The sequence below is a fragment of the Pyxicephalus adspersus genome, chromosome 10 (genome assembly GCF_032062135.1).
Source record: "Pyxicephalus adspersus chromosome 10, UCB_Pads_2.0, whole genome shotgun sequence".
NCBI classification, from domain to species: Eukaryota; Metazoa; Chordata; class Amphibia; order Anura; family Pyxicephalidae; genus Pyxicephalus; species Pyxicephalus adspersus.
Genome location: NC_092867.1, coordinates 146,501 through 157,636, shown reverse-complemented (window position 1 = coordinate 157,636; position 11,136 = coordinate 146,501). Strand labels below are relative to the sequence as shown.

The 11,136-nt window shown below is 41.7% G+C and overlaps 1 protein-coding gene across 2 annotated transcripts in view; it reads right to left on the bottom strand.

The window, feature by feature from the left end:
* Window positions 1-2,704: 2,704 nt before the first annotated feature.
* TIAL1 (TIA1 cytotoxic granule associated RNA binding protein like 1) overlaps window positions 2,705-11,136 on the bottom strand; it is a 9,599-nt gene continuing 1,167 nt past the window's right edge. Inside the window, exons 2-12 of one of the 2 annotated variants that reach the window (XM_072423779.1) lie at window positions 10,367-10,463; window positions 9,951-10,100; window positions 8,907-8,961; window positions 8,418-8,505; window positions 7,106-7,181; window positions 6,812-6,920; window positions 6,641-6,736; window positions 6,041-6,125; window positions 4,289-4,412; window positions 3,935-4,074; window positions 2,705-3,842 (exon numbers count right to left, since the gene is read on the bottom strand). In XM_072423779.1, coding sequence (XP_072279880.1) covers window positions 3,722-3,842; window positions 3,935-4,074; window positions 4,289-4,412; window positions 6,041-6,125; window positions 6,641-6,736; window positions 6,812-6,920; window positions 7,106-7,181; window positions 8,418-8,505; window positions 8,907-8,961; window positions 9,951-10,100; window positions 10,367-10,463 — 1,141 coding nt within the window. In that variant the 3' untranslated portion in view covers window positions 2,705-3,721. The remainder of the gene's footprint in view (window positions 3,843-3,934; window positions 4,075-4,288; window positions 4,413-6,040; window positions 6,126-6,640; window positions 6,737-6,811; window positions 6,921-7,105; window positions 7,182-8,417; window positions 8,506-8,906; window positions 8,962-9,950; window positions 10,101-10,366; window positions 10,464-11,136) is intronic. The other variant, XM_072423780.1, reaches the window with a different exon arrangement.

The window sequence follows — 11,136 nt, the reverse complement described above, 5'->3', positions numbered from 1 at the left end:
GAGTCCCGGCAGCCTCCGCGCGTCTCTCTATGGGAGTCCCGGCAGCCTCCGCGCGTCTCTCTATGGGAGTCCCGGCAGCCTCCGCGCGTCTCTCTCGGAGTCCCGGCAGCCTCCGCGCGTCTCTCTCGGAGTCCCGGCAGCCTCTGCGTGTCTTCCTATCAGTGTCTAATGGCATGTAATTTATAACTGGACGCTAACACTTTTCTATATGAAGCTCAATAGTTTGGCTTTGTCACTAAGATGGAGATTAAAAAATAAAACTTCTAAAAGTTTAACCAAGTTTTTAAAAAACAGGAAATGTTAACTAAATCTCAATGACATTTTCCTTTGCTCCCTCCCCAAGTGGAGATTTCCTAAAATCCTACAAGCTTTATGTTGGAAGCCGGGGGTCTTCCTGGCTTGTAAATATCGATTTGACCTTTACTTGTCATTTTGTATCAGTTGTCAATATATTCCTCAGCATGGATCCCGGTAGTGAGTTGGCGCTCCTTCCATTGGATCCTGGCGATTGTATGTTAGGTTATCTTTGGCTTTAGCTATGCAAACCTGAGGGTCAAAGTTCTGAAAATGGCTCTGCTGCCTCTATACCTTCAGGAACTCTGCTACACATTAGGAACTAACCTCACCCTAGGCATTTTTATTGTCCGCATGACATACTCGGATTTTGTGAAGCTAACACCTGCCCTTTAGTACCCATTCCATAGCACATGGTTACATGTAAAAATGCTACCTCACACAGGGCCACAGCTATCCATCCGCGTCCTGCACAGGACAACTTCTCCAGGACTTCTGCCTAGGACCACCGCATGGGACAACCACACATTCCTAAATGGTGCAAATACACAGGACAACAACCCAGGGACATTCTTTGCACTGCTCCTGCACAAACCATGCATTAGGTAAAAGAAAATCCAATCACCTTCTGGAAAAGAACTACTTCAATCAGGTTCAGAAGAATACATTGTCCTTTTATCTCCTGCCCAATGGACATTACATTAGCCTTGGAAAATATTCCCACAGCTCAGCAATGTGTCTACAAATATTTGGCACATCATAAAAGATTGCTCTATTAGAGAAGTTGTCTCGAGACATTTATAGTCTCAGACCATAACAAGCCCCAAGGTGTAAAATGAAGCTTACCAAACAGCAGCTGAAACAACATGGACATAAAATGATGAGGACAGCTCCGCTCAGGAACGTTAGCAGCTCTCTGGGTGTATAGGATTTATATTTCACCACATTTTTCATTTTATACGATTAGATTATCAACAATAAAAATGCCAATAAAACCACTTGTTGCATTAATAGTCTCACCCTCTACGTAATTTAACAGAAATGATTAGAATATACTTTAAACCCAAATTCAAACATATTGGACATCTTCCAGCTTGTTCAAGGAAATGTAAATTCAAATCAAAAACAAGTTCCATGGTGACTACAATATGCCTTAGACAAAAAGAACAACTTTTGAAGAATTGAAAAGTGTGCTAGCATCATCAGGCAAACGCTGAACCTTCAGGAATCAGGGCCAAACGTGACAAAGAAACCTAAACAAGTGGAAGAAGCCACCTTCCCTGTGCCAATAACCCCCTCCCCCCCCCAATCTATGGGAACGGCCACACAACCTATAATGCACAATGCATTCAATACATACGGCATCAATTTCCTAAAGCCAAGCGTGCCAGGATGGAAATCTGACAACACAGCGGCAGAAAGTCCCATTGTGACATCATCACAGCGGCAGAAAGTCCCATTGTGACATCATCACAACGCTACATCACAGCGGCAGAAAGTCCCATTGTGACATGACTGCGCTACAACACAGCAGTAAGTTGCAACAGAACCAGGAAGTTGATCAACACATTCAGGTTTACCATCAAACACAATGAACTTTTTTGAGGCCTACAATAAAAGTACCTCTGCATATAAAATGTCATAATATAAAAAGAAACCTTGAAAGAATGTTAACTGCCAAATAATCCCCCCCCCATATCATGTCATATTTCATCAATAAAGAGAAACCTTCAGAAACGACAACCACCTATCCCTTGCCATCTCCCAGCATGCGCACCCCGGCTAACAAACGCCACACAAATATTTGTAACTGGAAAAGGTCTTTTAGAATAGTTACCGGGGGAATGAAAGGTGCTCACAGTGCTGTTCTGTTCACATTGGATTCTAGACAATCTAGTGTGTGTATATTATTCCTTTGCCTCAGAACATTTTACCCTACAAGAATATTTCATAATTTGGTAATGGTGCTGAGCAGCCCTTGGCTGGGTGTCCACTGGTAGCACGGCTCCATTATTCTATGACAGGCGGAAATTCATTCAATAACTACAGTCCACACACACTCCTAGGCTTCCCCAGGATATGACATGTTGAAACATTTATGAAGAATATTATGGAAGTCTTGGTGTATGAATCTTCCATTTCAAATGACAGAAAGGTGCAGACTCCAACAATACTAAGGAATCCCCAAAATACTGCATGAAAGGAACATTTCACCAGTATTATTGACAGAAATTTGTTGATTTGGTAAGAAGCCAATGAAAATAAAAAAAAAAAATGTTGGGGAAAATACCCATCAGAGTTAACAAGTACCCAAGCAGCCTTCATCCAAAAAACAGACCGGAGATAAAGTCTTATTATTGACCAGAGTATCTGATTAGATAGAGCTTAACAGGTAAATGGAACACTGAAAGGTATGTAAGGTGATTTATTAAAAAGAAAATTATGTATACAGGCCAACACAGGACAGCCACTTCCATTCTCTATATTCAATGAACATCTTAGAAACAGCTGTAAATAGGATCAAACGAGGTATTTACATACCAAACTTTCTGCAACAGAAGGTGACAACATGTTTACAAAATTGAAATTAAGGCTTCTTTCTTGCAATATATTCATTGGCTCACCTTTGGAGTAAATCAGAGACTAGGACTAGAAGGCAGCAGCTATAGCTATGTACAAGGTGATGCCAAGAAATTGAAATCCTTGGTAGCTGCAATAAACCATCAGGCGGGCACAGCGCTCCATTTTCTTGCTGCCAATATTATAACATATGAGAACAGAGCACTGGGGGGCTGCACACAGAACTGAAAAGAGAGGGGACCCTGATGTATCTAGCCAGCACTAATAGGATAAGGGTTTTCAATAAATAAAAATGATTCATCAATAGGCTGCCACATTTGGCAACTGAAATAATAATGTCAGATATGGTGTGCCAGAAATCCAAAATCCAGAAATCTCCCAATGCAACCCTTCCAGCAGCACTTTGTGAACATGATTGAAAATTAAACCAATGTCTAATTAATAAAAAGGTGCACAGATAACCCATTTATGAAAGCGCCCAAAGTCCCACCCTACAGGTTAAAAATCAAAATTGTAGAGTCCTAAAAAGAAAATTAAAACTGGTGGAAAAAAAAGTTTAACTGCTGCATTTCTAGCAAAAACATTTCTCTAGCCAGTTCCATTAAATGGCTTTTATTTTACAAAGAAAGAAAGCTGGGTTTGTAAGACCAGTCCTGAACTCCGGGAAAAGAATTCTTAAAAAGCAATTCTAGAAAGTCTTGTCCTTTAAAGCTGAGTGGTGCTAACATTTCCAGAACAGTTTCAGCTTGAAATAAATATTTTGCCTATGAATATTTGGCCGTTTCTTCACATCATGTCGCTCAGCCAGTTCGTCTCCTCCGGTGAATATACACGTAGAAAAGTCCTTTTATTGTGTTTGGTAGCTGGCCATACTGTACCCGGATGGGTTTGGTATGACTGGCGGTCCTTGTGCTGGTGGTGGCGGCTGGGCATTGAAGCCACCCATCCATGTAGCAGACTGCGATTGTCTATAATACACAAACACAAAAATTAATTTAGGAGACAGTAATATTAAAGTGCCACTTTAAGTGCTAGTTAAGACCTCCAATATGCCACTTACTCAACTCCAAAGCTTTGCTGATTCCATGTTTGTCCATACATGCTGTAAGATGGTACCTGCCAGCCATTGGCCACATACTGGCCATATTGCTGGGGACTCCCATACATCTGGCTCCATTGACCCCATTGCGTATAGTCCACCTGGAAGACACATGAAATATGATTTATGATACACTAAGGACCTGGCTGCAACGGTCTTACTTTCTAAATAATAATAATGAAGAAAAACAAAGTCATTTATTTTCCCTCCCATTATCTTGCAGACCTAACCATTACTTCCATCCTTTTTACATACATAAAGCTTTATTGCACAAATCACTGTTCACGGATTGCGGGGTAACAGCCCAACACTCACCTGCTGGAAGCCCTTTGCCATGTCTGGCGTTTCTTTACCCCAGTAGCATTTCACAACATGCCCTTCTATAGTGGTGCCGTTCACAGACACAATAGCGTGTGCAGCGCTGTCATGACTGGAAAATCTAAAACAGCCAAAAAAAAGAAATTGAAAAAACCTGCTGAATAAAGCAAACTCATCTGTTCTTCAGGGCCCTGATTGGGTAAAAGTGTAAAAGGAGTTAGATTTAGTGATTCTATTACAGGACAGCTACCCATACCATGATATCTTGGATATTGGAGGACTTGAGCTGAGGCCAAAGCATGGATAGTAAGCTGAAGAGGGGATATTGATTTTGGATTTCTAACAAAGTCATGGGAAATAAAATGATATGAATACTGATAATAGCACGTCATGTAAAGACAGGCTTACCATTAAAACATTAAAGTAACCTTTTCAATTAAAAAAATGAAGGCTCATAGGGAAAACATGGGGGGGGGGGGGGAAAGATGCGGTGTATGTATTCACTAGGGGGTCATGCGGTGTATGTAATTCACCAGGTTTATCAGGCAGGCAGACTCGTTCATTTTAAAATGGGCTAGATGCTCAAATGTGGTAATAGTTTAACACCTCAAACCCTATATCTAAATTATTAGTTATTGGCAGTGAGTCCAGTCAATACCACTTCAAGTATTACAGCTATTCCTCATGTTATTACTTACCAGTTTACCGACCGGCTCCTCAGGTGAGAGCACTGTACAAAGCTGTAATGGGAACTGTACACTGTAATGGGGACTAAAGCTGGTTACCAGGATACCCAGCAACCCCAGCTTCTCCAGTGTTTGCTGGGAGCAAATTACATCAGCCGGGCCAAAGATCCCAGCTAGGAATATAAGGAAGAAGATAGCAGTGCCCTGCAATGGAATGAGGGACAGGCGGGTATAGTGGGGTTTAGTTCCACTTTAACATCACAGTGTTGTCATGAGGGCTTGCTGGCAGAAGAAGCTCCAACAGACATTAGATTGAAGAGTGTAATCTCACATTATAGAACTGGAGAATTTAGCAATAATGCAGAGACTGTGAAGATGTATTTAACCTCGCTGGTCGTCTAATTATGTCAGTATTTTTATGCCAAAAGCGGTACATTGTTTTGCATGGAAATTTATTTTACATCGTAGGCCTATAAATACTCTTAGGCATAACTTAATCCAATACAAAATAATTAGAAATTCCCGCAGCGCCTCCCGCACGCATCAACGTCACCAGGAACACCGAGGAACACCAGTGCGCTCCCCGGCGGAAGATCAGAGGGGACGCGACTCGAGGATGGGATGGGACAGGCAGGAGGCTAGAGGACACCGATAGGACAAGGTGTTTTTTTAGTTTTTCTTTAGCTACCCTGAGTGTGGCTCAGGGTTACTGCTTTCGGCATGATTTTTTTACCCCGAGCCACACCAGGAGTTACCGCTCATGGGGTTAAAGTATTTTTCCTTGATTCATCTTTTTATGAGCCCTCTGTAACCTTACACAGCAGCACTAAATGGGAAAAGTACAGTGAAGTTAGTTTACCCTTCACATTTTTGAGAAGTTTGCATTTTAGATTTACAGATGTCCATTTACTTGTGGGTAATGTTTCTTTTAAAGAACAGTTATGGCTTTACTAAAATTTATAGTAAAAATCTGGAAAATATGGTCACACAAAACAGTACATGTTTACTAACACTAAGCCTTGACCTGATTTAAATAAAAACATTTTATTAGTGCTCTATTCACCTGATAAAAGAGTAGCCTTTCTCTGGGAAAACTCGAATTTCCATAATTTGTCCGAACACTCCAAATGTCTGTCTCATCAGCTGCTCTGTAATGACAAGAAATGATAGAAGGGGAATGGGATACTCTTAAATCTCGCAGCGTTTGAGTGGATTTTCCCTGCGTACACCGATTTCCTCTCACATCCAAAAAATATGCATTCAGGTTAGTTGGCTTCCCTTCACAAAAACCCCATAAGAAACAGTTTGTGACAGACTTTGGACTTTGTAAAGCGCTGCGTAGTGTATCAGGGCAAATTACAAGTCAATAATACTAAACGCTGTGTATAAATCTCACACAATCTAGGTGAACTATTCCCCTGTATCCCCCTCATTGGTTTGACAACTTCATACACAACATTTATTTCTACCTGTTAGCACAATTTACAAGGGACTGGGCTTTAGCTACATCACTCCTATACATTGTACAGCACAAAGGAGATATAAATAATAATATCAGAAATGTGCAAAAGATGCAGAGGTTAGAAAAGCCTAACCATAAATTCATAATTTCATCATAATCCCCCCTGATGATGTCCCCCTACTGAGAGTAGAAGAATCTTACCAGTTAAACCTGATCCAATCCCACCGCAGTAAACTGTACAATTCTTCGCACTGGACTGGTTCACAACATCTTCGAATCTCAACTGCTTTGTATTACCTGAATAACAAAGAAAGAAAAGTCAGAAAACCTTCAACCTGTAACAAGCAGCCCAGAGCTTGGGGTGGTACTCACTTTCTTGCGCACTCTTTGGTGCGGGTGGTTTACGTGTTGCCCAGTTAGTTCTGATCTGTCGTCCACCTAACCATTGTCCTCCCATATGTACAATTGCATTTTCAGCATCCTAGAGGAGAGTTAATAGAGTCATGAACGCTGGAAGACACGTAATCGGAAATCAATTGTACACCGGCAATTTGGGCAGAAGCTTCCAAGCTTTGTTGGCTTACAAGCTTTTAGGGTACCACTAAAGCAGAAAATGCAATAGAATCTGCCCAGTGTGGAGTTTTGAAACCTCCAAAACACACTCACCAACTTATTGTAGAAGGAAACAAAGCCATAACCCTTTGACTTCCCTGTGGCCATGTCCTTTACCACTCTGGCATCACTGTGAAGAAGAGAGGACAAAATGATGAGTCCATGACACAAAGACCAACAAGCAATAAATAAAAACTAAAGGAAGCACACACATCCGTTATCGGCAGATAATCCTCCTCCATCTTTTCATTTAACTAGTCCTTGGACCACTAACTTATCCTTTAACTAGTCCTTGGACCAATAACTCCCTAATCAGCTCTCATATATGGCTAGAGAATAAATGATATCTACAGAACAGAATTCTAATATTAACACGTAATAAACATGCAAGCTAACCATTACACTAGAAAATAAAGGCCTTTCTAGTCTAGCCCTGGCTCACCATGCACTCACTAATATCAATGGCTGCAGAATTTATCAAATATCAAAATGGAAAAGAGGAAAAATAGGAATTAAAAGGCATACATGGCCTGTTAACAGATTTCTTTATTTTTCTTGCTCAATTCTTTACCACCATTTTGGAGTTTGGGCAGCTGTAAATTTTGAAAAATTGACATTTTCAGAAAATTTAAGAAAGGCGATTAATACTAAAGAACAATAGTTCAGCACACCAGTACAAAACAACAAAACTAACACAGAAATGTATTGTGTCATAGAAATCTGCACTGAATAGAGATTATACCAGTAGCAAATAAATAAGAATAAATAGAAATGAGAAAAAAAATCTACAACTGACTCCAGTGTGCACAGTTCCTTGCAGTTAGCCTTCAAGAGAGTGTCCATATAGCAGCCATTCTGTAAAATAATCAGAATGCTATTATGTTTAATGATGAGTGGGAGGGAGGCAAGAATCCTTCACCTGCATAGCAAATAATCAGCTCATATTACATGGAGACCTAGCACTCCCAGCACTGGTGATCACCATTAGCCCCCCAATTCACCATGGGTGCTACTCAGAGGCACAAAGAAAATGCATACAGTCCACGATTGGCCGCCAGCGATCTTACAGATAATGACATCAGCCCATACTTACTGGATTAGGAGAAGTGCACTGGCTTCTCTTACCATGCACCATGATCAAACAGCAGGAATGCCATTAGCGGTCTCAGTAAATTACAAATGACTGGCTGAGGACCGGCTGAACAGCACCAAGTCTCCCATGCTTTATTACATACATATGTCACTATATAGCATATTAGATTTAACTGAAATAAACATAGCATAATTCAGTACATCTGGCAAATACAAGGTACACTGCTTTGGTATTTACATATTGGAGATAATAAAACAGTTCACTAATACTTACGAGATTTTACCAAATGGAGCAAAAGCAGATTTAATGTCTTCTGTGGTGATTTCTGGACTTAGATCTCCAACAAATACATGGAAGTGATCTGTAAAAAGATATTTATGCAATAAGAGTGATCCATAGGTAGATCATGTGAGGGGACAGGACTGGGAATCTACACACAAAGGCAAATCTATCAGTGTGGCAGAACATAAACAGGGGCACTTTCAGATGACAGGAGGAGCAATGCTTTCCAGTGTCCGACTGAAACACTGAATGTAATAAGGAATAAAAGTGCTTTGAATTGAGATAAATGAGAGAGAATACCAAGAGGAGCAGCCTAAACAGCACATGGACTTGTAAATGCTATCGGCCAGACTTTCTCTTAACCCCTTTCCTGCTGGAGGGGCCTGCAACAAAAAGGGATTAATAGCACCATCATACACTGCAGATGATTGCTGCCACAATGGAAGAGAAGGCTGAGCAAGGTACCAGCTATATACTTACTGGATGTGTCCTTCTTCTGACTGCTGGGTGTTGTAGCCCAATTCACCTTCACTTCCTGCACAAAAAGAAAGCGAATTAGTACAAAGTACTGGAAAGACTTCTGGATCCGGAGATGGCCATAGTTCCTCACAAAATACAAGGTCTTTGTTTAGTGAAATAAGGTCTAATATCTGTCATTAAGGACCAATAGTGTAAAAGCTGTGCCTTAGAAAAGCAAGCTGACAAGAAAAGTAATCAGTATTGCCTGTGATCCGCTTTGTAACTTTCCCCTAATATTGACTCTCCATGCTTACGTGTGGGGGTAGCCATATGGGTAGAACAAGTCTTTTCTCCCCCATGTTAGAGCTACCCCCCTTCCAGCTCAGGTGGAAATAGCACAGATCCACAGAATGGATGAAGAATGGAGATTCTTACACTGCAGATTATCAGGCACAGCTTCCTCTCCAGCAAGGATAATAATGAGCATAAATCTCAGCGTACAGAGACAGCAGTACTTTAGATGATTTCACACTGCAGGTATACATATAGGGAGGGCCTAGGCACAGGATTTACACTTTTCATTTTCACTAGTAGAGGATCAGGCAGTTCATTATTGTAGAAAGGGAAAGGTGATGGGGTAGGTATGGAGGATTGCAGGGTTTAGTTCTGCTTTAGGGCCAAAATGTTTCAATGTATTTTTACTGCTTGGGTACAATCAGAGATTCTGTCAACAGGTTTTTGGGTTTGGTATTATTGAGAATTTACAGATAGGTGAATTAACTTGTAGTTGAGCACCTTATAACCTGCTTCAAGCTGCTTTTGAAATCCTAGACCTGTATAGGGGCAGAAGTAGTTTTGTTACAAAAGCCCCAGCATTTCTGGATGCCCCCCCCCTCCCCCGAGGTCCCCTTTAATAGCAGCACTGACTACACTGAAATCTACTTTTAAAGTGCAAAATAGACAATGAATCTCTTGACTGTGTACATCCCTCCACATGAGTGTCTGCCTCATCTCATTACTCAATCCTCACACCATCCCCCCACACTGGTCATACACCTTACTCACCTTGCCCAAGATCTTCCGCCCGTTCATTGCTGCCAATGCAGCAGCTGCGTCTCTATGTTCGTAGAACTCCACAAAACAATAAGGGTCGTTGCTGCTATTTGGCAGCGCAGAGAAGCCAGCAGATGCTGCCACCCTCCGACTGTCAGTCTGCTGAGAAGAGGGAAGACGGGTTTTATTATACAAGAAACTTCCATTGCTTAGAGATATCGTACATGAAAGAGGGAAACTACCCGCTGCTTGGTGGGATCTGACACGTGACGGGATTATAGGTGGGCAACATGTCCACAACTATGTCTGTGTCACCTTCATTACTATACCTGCCGTCACTAATCAGATCATGTCACTGAAAGTTTACCCATAACCTGGGGGCGAGGGGGCAAGGGGGGGGCAGGTAAGCAGGACTTGTTCACACTTACATCAGTAATCATTTTACAGCTTTTACACGGCCCAATCTGACTGAATAACTGAAGAATCAGGACTTCCGTTACATCCCTGGAGAGGTTGCCGACATACCTGGGGAGAAAGCAAAATAAAATACAGAGCCCAAATTATTTTATGGCAATGCCAATTCTCAAAGCCCCAATACAGCATTTTCATTATGGTAGAACTCCGCTGTCCTCAAAGCACCCAATGCTTTAGGGTCGGCCATGACAAGCAAAGCATGACGAGGGCAGGAAAGGGTACAAACATTGAACAGGGCAATCCGAGGAGCCAACCATACAAGCCAGGGACTTTGTATGTCGATGTCTTCATGTGAAGCCAGGGATTTGGCAGGATTGGTTTCTTTACTAAACAATGGAGATTGTTAGGAGGTAAAGATGGGGACTGACTGCAGCATCAATATGTAAAATAAAGGTGCTGCCCCCCAGAGGCTGGGTACATAACACCCCTCATTAGCTGACTTTACTGATTGGCACTGAGTACTGTCAGTCTGTATGACAAGAATAAAATCCCGGGAGGAACATGTGACTCGGGGCAATTATTGGGCTATAGAGTAATAAATATCCGCTCCTATCACCCCTTCCTCATAGAAGATCACCCCAGGGGGGCTTTGGGCACGACCAGGAAACAGATCCCATATAATGATTGCCCCCTGGGATCCCTAGAATTCCAGGAAGAGCAGAACAAGGAAAAGCTTGGAACGCCCCCCTAATCCTCGGGTTACAAAAACAGGAAAATATTAGCC